The 11,993-nt window shown below is 52.2% G+C and overlaps 5 protein-coding genes across 5 annotated transcripts; 2 read left to right on the top strand and 3 right to left on the bottom strand.

Moving 5' to 3' along the window:
• Positions 1-335: 335 nt before the first annotated feature.
• ACET3X_008904 (uncharacterized protein) lies at positions 336-2,001 on the bottom strand. Its single transcript, XM_069455040.1, has 4 exons — positions 1,711-2,001; positions 1,260-1,653; positions 1,047-1,204; positions 336-981 (listed from the first exon to the last, which is right to left on the bottom strand). Exons 2-4 carry the CDS (start codon positions 1,590-1,592, stop codon positions 375-377), a joined length of 1,098 nt encoding a protein of 365 aa, XP_069302981.1. The 5' UTR covers positions 1,593-1,653; positions 1,711-2,001; the 3' UTR covers positions 336-374.
• Positions 2,002-2,434: 433 nt separating this feature from the next.
• Positions 2,435-4,024, bottom strand: ACET3X_008903 (uncharacterized protein). The gene is made up of 4 exons (XM_069455039.1): positions 3,764-4,024; positions 3,342-3,712; positions 2,882-3,293; positions 2,435-2,833 (listed from the first exon to the last, which is right to left on the bottom strand). Exons 1-4 carry the CDS (start codon positions 3,839-3,841, stop codon positions 2,525-2,527), a joined length of 1,170 nt encoding a protein of 389 aa, XP_069302980.1. The 5' UTR covers positions 3,842-4,024; the 3' UTR covers positions 2,435-2,524.
• Positions 4,025-4,173: 149 nt separating this feature from the next.
• On the top strand, positions 4,174-5,190 carry ACET3X_008902 (uncharacterized protein; the record flags this gene model as incomplete). The annotated part of the gene is made up of 2 exons (XM_069455038.1): positions 4,174-4,475; positions 4,531-5,190. Exons 1-2 carry the CDS (start codon positions 4,347-4,349, stop codon positions 5,188-5,190), a joined length of 789 nt encoding a protein of 262 aa, XP_069302979.1. The 5' UTR covers positions 4,174-4,346.
• A 230-nt stretch (positions 5,191-5,420) lies between these two features.
• ACET3X_008901 (uncharacterized protein) lies at positions 5,421-6,537 on the bottom strand (the record flags this gene model as incomplete). Its single annotated transcript, XM_069455036.1, has 3 exons — positions 5,421-5,629; positions 5,683-6,069; positions 6,117-6,537. The coding sequence occupies 3 exons, from the start codon at positions 6,535-6,537 to the stop codon at positions 5,421-5,423; spliced, it is 1,017 nt and encodes a 338-aa protein (XP_069302978.1).
• A 1,066-nt stretch (positions 6,538-7,603) lies between these two features.
• Positions 7,604-8,584, top strand: ACET3X_008900 (uncharacterized protein; the record flags this gene model as incomplete). Its single annotated transcript, XM_069455035.1, has 1 exon — positions 7,604-8,584. The coding sequence occupies one exon, from the start codon at positions 7,604-7,606 to the stop codon at positions 8,582-8,584; it is 981 nt and encodes a 326-aa protein (XP_069302977.1).
• Positions 8,585-11,993: the final 3,409 nt, after the last annotated feature.

The following is an 11,993-nucleotide window of genomic DNA, read 5'->3' as shown; positions in this document are numbered from 1 at the left end:
ATTCGGTGTTGGACTAGGCTGGGCTTACGCTTTCTACGAAACGAAACGAAACGACTGATGTGGACGGATGGGGGAATGGTATGATTCGAAAAGGAGGCACACTGGTAGATAGACGCTAGACGACATGTATCTTATGACGGACAAGTCACGGAAGACAAGCCACACCAATGCCACAGACGTTGTACCTGCCTATGTCTGCCTCAAAGTGCGCATTGTGTAGATGCTTTCCCAATATCATAGGACAGTTGCTCAAGGACGTGATATGTGATTAAAAGGTATGACAATCATTCAATACTTTTGATCCGAGATTACATCTATGTAGTTGTCTATATGTTCGGGCAGTCTATCAGGTATATCGTCACCAACTGCACAATCTACAACTTCGCCCGCGCATCATCCACCCTGTTACCCTGCTTGTCAAAAAAGATCTTCTTCCCACTCCTCAGACTGTCCTGTAGCGCCACACCAATCTTGACCGCCTCCATCGAGCTCTGCAGATCAATCGGCACATCCTTGCCCTCGAGCACCGCATCAGTAAACTGCCTCGCCTCCTCAACAAACGCCTGCTCAAACCTCTCATAATAGTTCTGCGGAATGTCCCTATGGATACCCGTAGACATGTGGCTCTCCAGCAGTCCCGTCATCGGATTCGAGTTGACAGCCAACTTGCCCTTTGTACCGATAATCTCCGTCATATCGTGCTGGCCCGGGGCGTTCATGCGCGACGAGTAAAAGTATGCGATCTGGCCGGAATGGAATTCTACGACGCCAACGCCGTTGTCGACGTCGCCGTGCTTGGCGAGGTCGGGCTCGAGCGCTGTGACGCCGACGGCCATGACGGACTTTACGACGGGGAGGGTCTTGCCCTTGCTTTCGGCGGAGAAGTACCACAGGGCGAGGTCGATGTCGTGGATGTTGCAGTCGACAAATATGCCGCCTGAGAACTCGGCGTAAGCGACGAAGAAACCGGAGGGGTCGTATCTGTGGGGGAGTGGGTGTTAGCTTGTGTTCTTGTATCAAAGAGTATGATGGCTCGCGCAACGTACTTGTCGCAGGTTTGTGATCGTAGAACTGTGGGACGGCCAATGTCGCCCTTGAGCGTCAGGTTGTAGGCATTGACGTAGGAAGCGTCAAAGCGACGGGAGAAGCCACACATGACTTTGACGTGAGGGTTGCGCTTCGCTGTGTCGAGGACTTGGTGGACCTAGGTACTGTTGTCAGAGCACGCCTTCTGGCTTCTGCTATAGCAATCTACGTACTACGTCCAGCTTGGTGCTGAGAGGCTTCTCGCACAAGACATGCTTTCCAGCCTCAATGGCCTTGATTGTGTGCTCGGCGTGCATTGTCGTGACAGTGGCTACACAGACAGCCTCAAGACCCTCGTGCTTTAGCATCTCGTCGTAGTCGCTGTAGATCTTGACGCCCCATGGCTCGAGGTTCTCCTTTGCCCACGCAATCTCATTCTCGGCTGGTGTGAAGGCTGCTACGAGCTCGGCTTTGGGTGTGCGGTGAAGGAAGTGGTTCGCATGGCGAGCGCCCATGCGGCCAAGGCCAGAGACGGCGACGCGGAGTCTGCGGACAGCTGGTGCCATTGTGAAGGATGTGCTGGGGTGAAGGAAAGGAGCAATTGAGAAGTTTGCAAGTGAATGAGCTCTACAAGAAACCAGCGAGGCCCAGAGTGAAGAGATATAGGTTTGACTGAGCACCTACAGGAACACACCGACTTACAGTCGCCAAAGATATGCTTGGTCAAAGCTCCTTTCAGGGTCCAAGCTAAGCTCGAAGACGCAGTCTCAGCCCTTGGTACATGTCCATTTACACTCTTCACCAGGCACACAACTCTAGGAAATGCGAATTCCACAACTACGTCTAGAAGTCGACCCTGACGCTTCCCCAGTGTACTCCCCGGATTGCGGCAAACTTGCCTACGCTGAGCAGTGCATTGCTATGTTTGGATCGCGTCCTCGGCACGAACATGGCGATGATAAGAGACGGAACGCGGAAATCCTGTGGAGAAATGCATGTCATTGTTGACGAAAAGTGTGGGGAACGCGTGGAGTCGCGTCGCGCCAGGCACAAATTGTCGGACTTTGACGAATGGGGAAAATCTCCTCTTTCGCACAGCAGCCTGGGGCAAAATTTCCCCGCGCAGAGTAGATGGCTCGCATCGGAAACCGCTCACTAATCTTGGGAGGCTAAGATGCGAAGATCTTTGGCGCTGCGGAGGCGGACGGCAAGGCTGGGGAAGGTTGGGGTTGCCGTAGCTGTGGAAGAAAAGGAATGGTTAGCGACAGTCTACTGTACCTGTCTGAAGCTGGGGTACTTTGGTGCTTCCCCGCCTACGTCACTTGTTTACTAACACTGACAAAGGCACATAGTCGAAAACATGAGGCTGAACATCTCGTTCTATTGAGAACCGAGCGAATCATGTGAAGCAAGCATGGGAGCTCGACTGAATAACTCTGTTCAAGTTGCTACATGCTCCAACACCTAAGAACACCGAAATCGACTTTTAAAGACTGGACTAGTTTTCCTCGCCAGTCTCAAGTACAACCTTGATGACTAGATTCCCATTATCATCCTTTGTCTTCCCTGCCATCTCGAACGCTTCGACTGCCGACTCCAAGCCCTTGTAGGTATGTGTTACCAATTTGGCGAAGGCAGGGTAGTCATCGCCCTGCTTTGACACGACTTCGATACCAGTGGGGTACGTATTCGCATATCTGAACACACCAAGGATATCGACCTCGCGGAGAGCGGCTGCGGAGATGGGAAGTGTTTGGATGGGTGTACCCATACCAATTAGCAGAACCTTGCCGCCTGGTCGTGTTGCCTGGATCTGTTAGTATCGAACCAATTCAGCTGTGTTGTCGTAACTTACGTATATCGATGCTTGTACACAGGATGGCACACCGGTGCACTCAAATACGGCATCTACCTCGCCAACTTCACCACCACTTTCCTTTGACAGCTTTCCGACCTCGGCAGCTACCTCCTTGGCGATGTCCAGCTGCTCTTCTATTGTGCTTCCACGCTTCATGGGCACTGTAAAGCTGCGGTGCGCGAACTTGTTGTCAACTGCGAATTGTACTCGTCCAGCATCAATATCGGCTATCACCACTGTGCCTGCACCTGATATCTTGGCCATAGCTGCGACCAGCAGACCTACAGCTCCGGCTCCAAATACCAAGACGGTTGAACCTGGTGCTAGTTGTGCGCGTTTCGATGCTTGAATGGCGACGCTCAGAGGCTCGAGGAGGGCTCCTAGATCGAGAGACATATCTTCTGGTAGCCTTCTCATCGTTAGTTTCTCCAACAGCCACATTGGACGCGACACTCACTTGTGGCACCAAGCAGCCGGGTGATTGATCCGGTCTTGTAAAGTGCCCTGGGCGTGCGGAAACGCTTTTGCACTACTTCGGAACTTCATGCCCTTGCAGATGTTGTACCGCCCTTCTTTACACCTATCGCAGTTCTCACACGGCTGTCCAACTTCCAATGCGACCTTGTCTCCGACTTTGAAATTTGATACCTCTGAACCCACGTCTACTACTACACCAGCCGACTCGTGGCCCAATGACATTGGCTCTCGCACAATGATGTCGCCATTGCGGTAGTGCCTGTAGTAGTGAAGATCCGAACCACAGAGACCGGTGCTGCGGATGCTAATTTGGAGCTCTGTAGGGGCAGGTGGGAGGAGTGAGCGGTTTTCCTGGCTTCTTGTTAGCGTCTTCAAACCCGAGGGAGTATTGTTGCCGCGTACAATTCGCAAATCCTTCGCGCCGTGAAGTACTGAAGCGCGAATCTGCCTTGAGGCGCCTGACGTCTCTGTTGAAGACATTTTGTCGCTACGTGTAGTGGGATCAACTCAAGAACGTATGTGTAAGGTTTAGAGGCGTGTTACACGGCGATATTCAGCTTTCCAATGATGCAAAGTCAAGGTCAGGAAACAAGAATGAGGTTGGAGAATCAGGTCATCTCGCGAAGCATCGGGAGCTATTACGCACCAGACAGTCGGCGCGCTTTGCCTCATAGTACAGCATCAGATGGAGACAAATTCCACCTTCGGCGTTTGAAATGGCGGGACAGCAGATGCCGACGCATGCCCAGATGGTGGGGTTGGTCCTTTCCGAGGCAGTTCCGAGCTACCCAAACATCGTGCAGCAGGAAGAGCCGTCGACTTTTGCCGCAAGCTCTCAAATTTCTTGATTGACTCGCATTAGGTTCTTTGAGGATTTTATCCAGATCCTCTGTCGTTTTAAGGTCCACAAATAGCCTTGAGATCCTCAACCCAGCTCTGATTCTTCTCTGAAGCTTTCCGAACCACACCAAGCAAGACAGCCAATATGACATCTGTACAGCAGCTCTTCTCGCTCGAGGGCCAAACGGCCCTCGTAACAGGCGGCACGCGAGGAATCGGCCAGTCCATGGCCATTGCCCTTGCAGAAGCAGGAGCAGACATCCTCCTCGTCCAAGTACGCCTTCACCACGCTCTCCCAATCCCTCCAACCACTAACGACTTCTTCCCAGCGCGACACCAGCAACCAAACCACGAAACAAAAGATCGAGTCCCTCGGCCGCAAAGCCACAATTTACACCGCAGACCTCTCCTCCAAGTCCTCAATCTCCGCCCTCATCCCCAGCATCCTTTCCGACGGCCACAGAATACACATCCTGCTCAACTGCGGCGGCATCCAGAAGCGGCATCCCGCGCACCAATTCCCAGATGAGGACTGGGACGCCGTGCTGCAAGTAAACCTAACTTCCGTCTTCCAACTCTGCCGCGACGTAGGCGCACACATGCTCAGCCAGCCCGCAGACCTGCCCCTAGGCCGCCGCGGAAGCATCATAAACGTGGCTTCGCTGCTCACGTTCCAGGGCGGCATTACTGTGCCGGCGTATGCGGCGAGTAAAGGTGGTGTGGGACAGCTGACCAAGGCGCTGAGCAATGAGTGGGCGAGTAAGGGGGTGAGTGTGAATGCGATTGCGCCTGGGTATATTGCGACAGATATGAATGAGGCTTTGATCAAGGATGAGAAGAGAGCGGAGAGTATACTTAGTCGTATTCCAGCAGGGAGGTGGGGAGCGCCGGAGGATTTCAAGGGCGCGGTAGTTTTTCTGGGGAGTGCGGCGAGTGCGTATGTTAGTGGGGAGGTGCTTACTGTTGATGGTGGGTGGATGGGTAGGTAGATGGTGTGATTAATTGATGGAGACGCATGACAGGGAAGACAGAGTTCAATGCTAGATTCTATTTTTGTTTATATTCATAAGCTTAGCATGCTTCTGTTTCCCTCACCACTTTGCATAAGATTTCAATCATCATCAATCCTTCATGATTGTAAAACTCATAACATTTCATTGGGTATAGCTTTTTGATCCTATCCTAGCTGCATAACCTACAACTTGCTTGCCTCAAGCAGTCAAGGTCCGCTGAGATCCATGCCCTCTGGCTTGTCTGGGAAACCAGCATTGACACCGAACGGAGGGTATACATAGCGGGTGATACCCTTCTCCTTGTGGATCTTCTCCAACTTTTCCATGTCCTCGCCATCGAGGGAGATGAGCTTCTTGTTCTCGTCGATGCGGGATGGGGTGACAGACTTTGCGAGGACGGAGGAGTTGCGGGCGACTTCATCAAAGTTAGTTGGGTGTTTGAGAAGGCATGGGTCTGGCGAAACCTACGGTGGTAGCTGAGGAGAATGACGGCGGGGGTGACGCTGTGCTTCTTCGCGACCTCGTTGACGCCCTCGTCCTTGAAGAGAGGCGAACCAGTGCTTCCTAGCGGACTGTAGGCGGTGATGTGGATGCCCTTCTCCTTGCAGAAGTCAACAACTTCTTGTTGTGGGCAGAGTGGGTGGTTCTCGATCTGGTTGACAGCGGGGACGATGGTAGCCTTAGCCAAAAGCTTCTCCATGTACTTGACAGAGTAGTTGGCGACACCGATGGCCTTGACCTTGTCGGGATGCGCCTTGATCAGGTTCTCGAGGTTCTTCCAGGTGTCTTGGTGGGTGATTGAAGTGTCAATGTCTCTTGAGCCATCCTCGTGCTTGGGGAAGAGGGGGTGGTTGCCTGTATACGTTAGTTTTGGCGTATCGCACAAGAAGTAGAAGACTTGCCCTTGGGGTTCATGGGAACGGGCCAGTGCATGAGGTAGAGGTCTACGTAAGGTGTCTTGAGCAAGTCCAAGCTCTTCTGCAGACCCTCCTCAGCACGGGTGTGGAATGTGCACCAGAGCTTGCTGGTGATGAACAAGTCCTCCCTCTTGACGATTCCTCGTGAAATGACGTCCTGGAGAGCTTCGCCGACCTCATCCTCGTTCTGGTAGCAGTAGGCACAGTCGATGTGCCTGTAACCGCTCTCGATAGCGTGGACAACGGCCTTCTTGACCTCGCCAGGCGCAGACTGCCACGTTCCCAATCCCAGAGCGGGGATGGTAGCGCCAGTGTTGAGGGGGAGAGCAGTGTTCATTTCGGGCTGTGGGTCGAGGATACTTTTGGGTGTACTTTTGAGCATAAACTTGGAGAGAGCGGGATTCATCGCGACTCAGTGGTGTGCTTGGGGTATTAGTAGTGGCAGCGGGGTTGTTGCGTGCCAGGGGCTGGCTGGCTCGCCTTTACTTGGGAGCTCCATACTGTGGCTGAAGTTTACCCTTCTGGCATGGCTAAAGACATACGTCAAGCGTTGATTGACTCTATAATTCATTCCGACGTCCGATGCTGCCCCGCCATGCCTGCCCCGCCGGTATAGCTTCGGTCCGGGGGCTGCGAGATGGCTTCTGATACGCGCTCGACGCGCTTCAGCCTCACGCGAAATTTTCGCCGCAGCAGTTTGCCCAGACAAGCCAACGTGTTCGTGGGGTGTTGTCGGGGAAGGTGGCACCGAGCGTCACGTGCTTCGAGGGGCTGACCTTCGTCCCAGCATGATGCCAGTTGGGGCGTCATCATGCAGCACGTTTTCTGATCATCGGTCGCCCATCCGAGTCTTCGCGACGAGAGCAAGGGACCGTCGGCTGTTGGGGCGGCGAGAATTACCGTATGCAGATGGAGCGGGCAAAATTGCACCCTATGGCCCCATGCGGACGCGTGCGATGCACTCCCGCCGAACGACGGCAGATCTAACGCAAGTATCCAACCACCACGGGCGGAATGCAAACCAGGACCCTTAGCCGCCTTTCCAGAACCCCAGATCTCCTTCTGGCTACTCAACGGCAGATGAGCGCGACGGCGAGAATTGCCTGACATTGCCATCTTCCTTTGATACCATTGGCCCAACCCTATCTTGCTGGCAGACCGGTGCGGAGTGACCTCCACAGGTGGATCTCAAAGATGGAGACGATGAGAAATCTGACTCCAGAATTTCAGGCTGGGCAGACTGGGGTTACTTCGGACGTAATGATGTTTGCTGGTTCTGGCAAGACAACGCTTCGTTGTATGGTAGCGGCCAAAGGATAAGTACTGCTCTCCTCTTGTCGCATTCTCTACACATCACTCAGCTCAACTTCCATCTTCATCACATCTTCAACAACCATTCCATAGCGTGCCGCATTTCTGCACTTTGCATATTCTAGAGATACCCCTCTTTTTTGCCCATTACATTTCGCATCATGGCCCCAGGCGCAATCTTCGAGACGCCCAATGTGGCTGAGAACTTCAACGACCACCGCGATGGTCTTGCCCTCGAGGCCACTTCCGACGCCATTGACGATGTCAACGTCCTCAAGGCCGCCATGAAGGTCAAGAACGGCACCGCAACACAGAAGGAGAAGGACATCTACGAGCAATCCGAATTCGATGCTGAGAAGGACAAGACTCAGTTCCGCCAGTACGAAGAGGCATGCGACCGCGTCAAGAACTTCTACCGCGAGCAACACGAGAAGCAAACCGTCGCCTACAACCTCAAGGCACGCAACGCATTCCACAGCAAGACCCGCGCAGAGATGACCATCTGGGAAGCAATGGAGAAGCTCAACACACTCATCGACGAGTCTGACCCCGACACCTCCCTCTCCCAGATCGAGCATCTTCTCCAGTCTGCCGAAGCTATCCGCCGCGACGGAAAGCCCCGTTGGTTCCAGCTTGTCGGTCTTATTCACGACCTCGGCAAGCTCCTCTTCTTCTTCGACGCCCAGGGTCAGTGGGACGTTGTCGGCGACACATTCCCTGTTGGCTGCGCCTTCTCCCCCAAGATCATTTACCCCGACACTTTCAAGAACAACCCCGACTACAACGACGAGATCTACAGCACCGAGCACGGTATCTACACACCCGGCTGCGGCATGGACAATGTCATGCTGAGCTGGGGCCACGACGAGTACCTCTACCACATCATGAAGGACCAGAGCAGCATCCCTGACGAGGGTCTTGCTATGATCAGGTACCACTCTTTCTACCCATGGCACACTGGCGGTGCGTACAGGTGGATGATGAACGAGAAGGACGAGCGCATGCTGGAGGCTGTCAAGGCATTCAACCCTTACGATCTCTACAGCAAGAGCGATGAGGTTCCCAAGGTCGAGGATCTCAAGGAGTACTACTTGGACATTATTGATGAGTTCATTGGCAAGGACAAGAAGCTCAAGTGGTAGACGACGGTAGTCTATGAGTGTAACGAATCTTTTTCATCATGGCGTTTGGGTTATATAATGACGCGGAGTGCCAACAAGGCCCGCAATGCAATTCATTCTTGACCTCATTTATTCTCTTCAACCTCTTGCTATGCTTTATGAATTCTGGGTCGTCATTTTGATGGAGTTGCTATTACACAGGCTGCATACTATGCATCTTTGTCATGCACGACACTCATTACACACCATTATCCTCATTCCGATAAAAGCCCCTCTCTTGTTCTACCCAAAGATATGCAGCCAGTTCTAAGGAGGCTCTCTCAGCATCAGCCCCACCCATAGGTGAAGCAGGCATTGCCACTGCTATGCGAGTGGTGCATCACGTGTTCACGCGGCTCACCGACCGTTATCGCCTCCTTCAGCACATAATTCTTCACGTCTTCTTGCTTCGGTCAACCAAGTTCCGTGACGGAGTCGACCCTGTCAGTCCCCCGTACTCTTGACAAGATGTATTAACCACATTCCAAGGTTCCTTTGCACACACGCCACTGCTCTTCCACTTAAGTCTTCGCACCCCCTTGCAATGTAAGTGTCTCCCGCCGTTTCCGTATCATTTCCTCCTCCATATCTAGCCATTCCATCTCTCTTCTCCTCTGCGCTTCAATATGCGGTGATGCTGCATCACTTGACGTTTCGGCCATCTCGGTAGAACCGGTAGTTGTAGCAGTAGGTTCCAGATCATGACGGTGCGCTGTAAAAGTCTGTTCATCCATAAAATCTGGCAGCTCTCCTAGCCGAGAGTCGGGATGTAGCTCGTAAGCTGGCCTGTAATTGTATTCTGCCCTGCCTATGGAATGGCGTGCTCCCGTCATCGTGGACGAGGACCAGTGCGAGGTATCCAGCTCTTGCGCTGGTATCGGCGCTTGATCGCTCCCGGGAAATTCGTGAACATGTTCAGGGTGGTGACAAGTTTGCTTTTCTTTTGAGTTGTAATATGATGATGGCAGTCCCGCGTTTTCCTCTCGTCTGACCTGTTCGGCGTCCCCCGAGCTCAAACCGCTTTCCTTTGCGCGCTTTCTTCTTCGCCAGAAAAACCATCCGCCGATGATTGACGCGAGAATTACTATAGCTCCTGTAACTATACCAGCGATTGCTCCTCCTCCTAAACTCGGGCTGCCCCTATCACTCCCAGATGTTGCTACAGTTGACTGACTGCCATCACTAGATTGCATCGCGATTGTGCTACTTGCTGAATCTGAACTTCCAAAGCTAGTCGAATAAGTGACATCTGTCGCAGACACTATTTGCGCATCCTCGTTGCTAGTCGAGCTCGGTCTAGGAAGTATCGCAGGCGGTATTAAGGTCTTTGTTGAGATACTCGATTCAATAGGTACTGTAGATGGGCTACGTCGAAACATGATCTGATCCGGCGCCGTCATGAGGGAGATTTCACATCTGGAAATGAAGTAGTTCCCATCTGCTGTCATGGTCTTATCGTATGGGTAGAAGGCCACACCGCTGAGAGAGGGTAAAATTCTCATAGTCAAGGTCACCTCCCAATCAGCGCTGGTGTTCACGGCTGATATCACGCTCTCGTAGGAGAATTCTCGGTATTCCCACTCCTCGACATACCAGGCATATGTATTGGTTTCTGAAGTTGCCATCGTGAGAGTCCAGACAGTGTTGAGATTCCAGACCAACATAAGTAGATAATCATGTAAAAGTATAGTCGTAGGAAACTTGTGCACTGGGGTATCAAGGCAGATAGTATCCCAGCCCATCAGTCTTCCAAAGGTGAATGCGCCATCCCAACCACTACGACGAAGGCGGGGCATTTTGATATATCGATTCACTTTGCCACGAAGTATCCTGCCCCACGATAGGCTGGAGATACATCAGTACCCACTACCCTACACGTCGAAAGACAGGCATCGGCCCTTCCAAACAGGTCGTGTGACCATCCGTCGAATCAGCGAAGAGAATGCGCTTGCGGCACAGTCAAGCGAGCAAGGCTATGCGCATGATGTAGCACCAGCTCATTAGACGAAGATATCTTTCGTCCTAGGAACGCCAAAAGTTTTTCGTCATGGTGTGGCACATTGCAGTGTGGGAATGCGACTGTGCCGCAAAGAGAAGGACCGCGCCGTATGGTTGCCGGTAACATGCGGTAGATGAAAAGTTTACGCTTAACGAAAGACATTTGCTGATGTTCCGTATGATTGACGTAATTGATCGGGAACGATAGTAGTCTTGCGTAGAGACACAGCTTTACTCAGTGGTTATTCAAGTGTTGGTCCTGCCTAAACTGTTCATATGCAGCGTTACCGGCAGGCCATTTAATAGTAGGCGGATTCCTCTTCCTCCAAAACAGCATAGCTCTATACTGTTACATTCGCCTTCTTCTTTTATAGTAACCGTGCGATTCCGTCGCAACTAGCTCTTACAACTTGGACGTCTTCTCTTCCCTTTCCTTCAGATTTGGATGCGCCACTCTGACCGGCCTTGTGACGGCATAGAAGGCCATACCTCTCGACTTGGTAGAGAATTGGACCTTGGACCCTACATGAAAGAACGCAAAGTCACCCGCGACAAGGTGATGCGTGATACCAGTTGCTTCATCCAAGACATCGATTTGACCGCTTAGAACATACTTGGTCTCCTCAAAGGTGTAAGATGCTGGCTTAGAGGGCCCAGCTTCGATCTTGTAGAAACCAGATGTCAGATGTGCAGGTGAGTCGGTGGTTTGTGTGCGGATGCTGCACAGAGGTTAGATCGTTGAGGAAAGCTTCAGAGTTGGTGAGGAGCAATGTACGTGTGGAAATCTGCTACAGTGGCGTTGTCGCCTTGTGGAAGTGGAATGAATTCATGGCCTGCGCCTTTGATGACGGTAAGAGGTACTAGATTGCCAGACACTGTATACGTGAAGCGCGTTAGCAATGGCGCGATGCGATGCGATGGAAGGGTATGGTAGATAAAGGTTTAGCTTACTTTTTGGTATGATTTGTCGATTGTGAAACGAAAGCTATGAGCGATCCAATATTGCAGAGATGTACTAAGCTCGTTATAAGACACCATGATGATGTTGTCCGTCGCTTATCCCCACAATGTATGGATGCGATAGTTGCCCTAATCCGGTAAGCCGTGCCTGACTGCCCAGATCGGGCAAGCGCCACACCCGCACCTTCCATGGACTACGTAAGGAAGAAGGCAAGAAAAGGTAGGGGCAACAAATGGAAAGCGGATACGAATAGTATTAGCTAGGTGGTCTTGCTGTTAGATTCCCTCTAACTGCAGCTGCGTACCCTTCTCCTCGAGAGCGACCGCCGAGAACTATTACAATTATCCCGCCTGCAGAGGACAGCTTGAAAATAGCAAGAGACAGCGGTCGATTATCTTGGGGAAAGCTTTCCACAGAAGTATCAGCTACTTG

The sequence above is a fragment of the Alternaria dauci genome, chromosome 9 (assembly GCF_042100115.1).
Source record: "Alternaria dauci strain A2016 chromosome 9, whole genome shotgun sequence".
In the NCBI taxonomy this organism is placed as follows: Eukaryota; Fungi; Ascomycota; class Dothideomycetes; order Pleosporales; family Pleosporaceae; genus Alternaria; species Alternaria dauci.
Note: the sequence above shows the minus strand (reverse complement) of the source record. Positions and strands in the feature narration are given on the sequence as shown.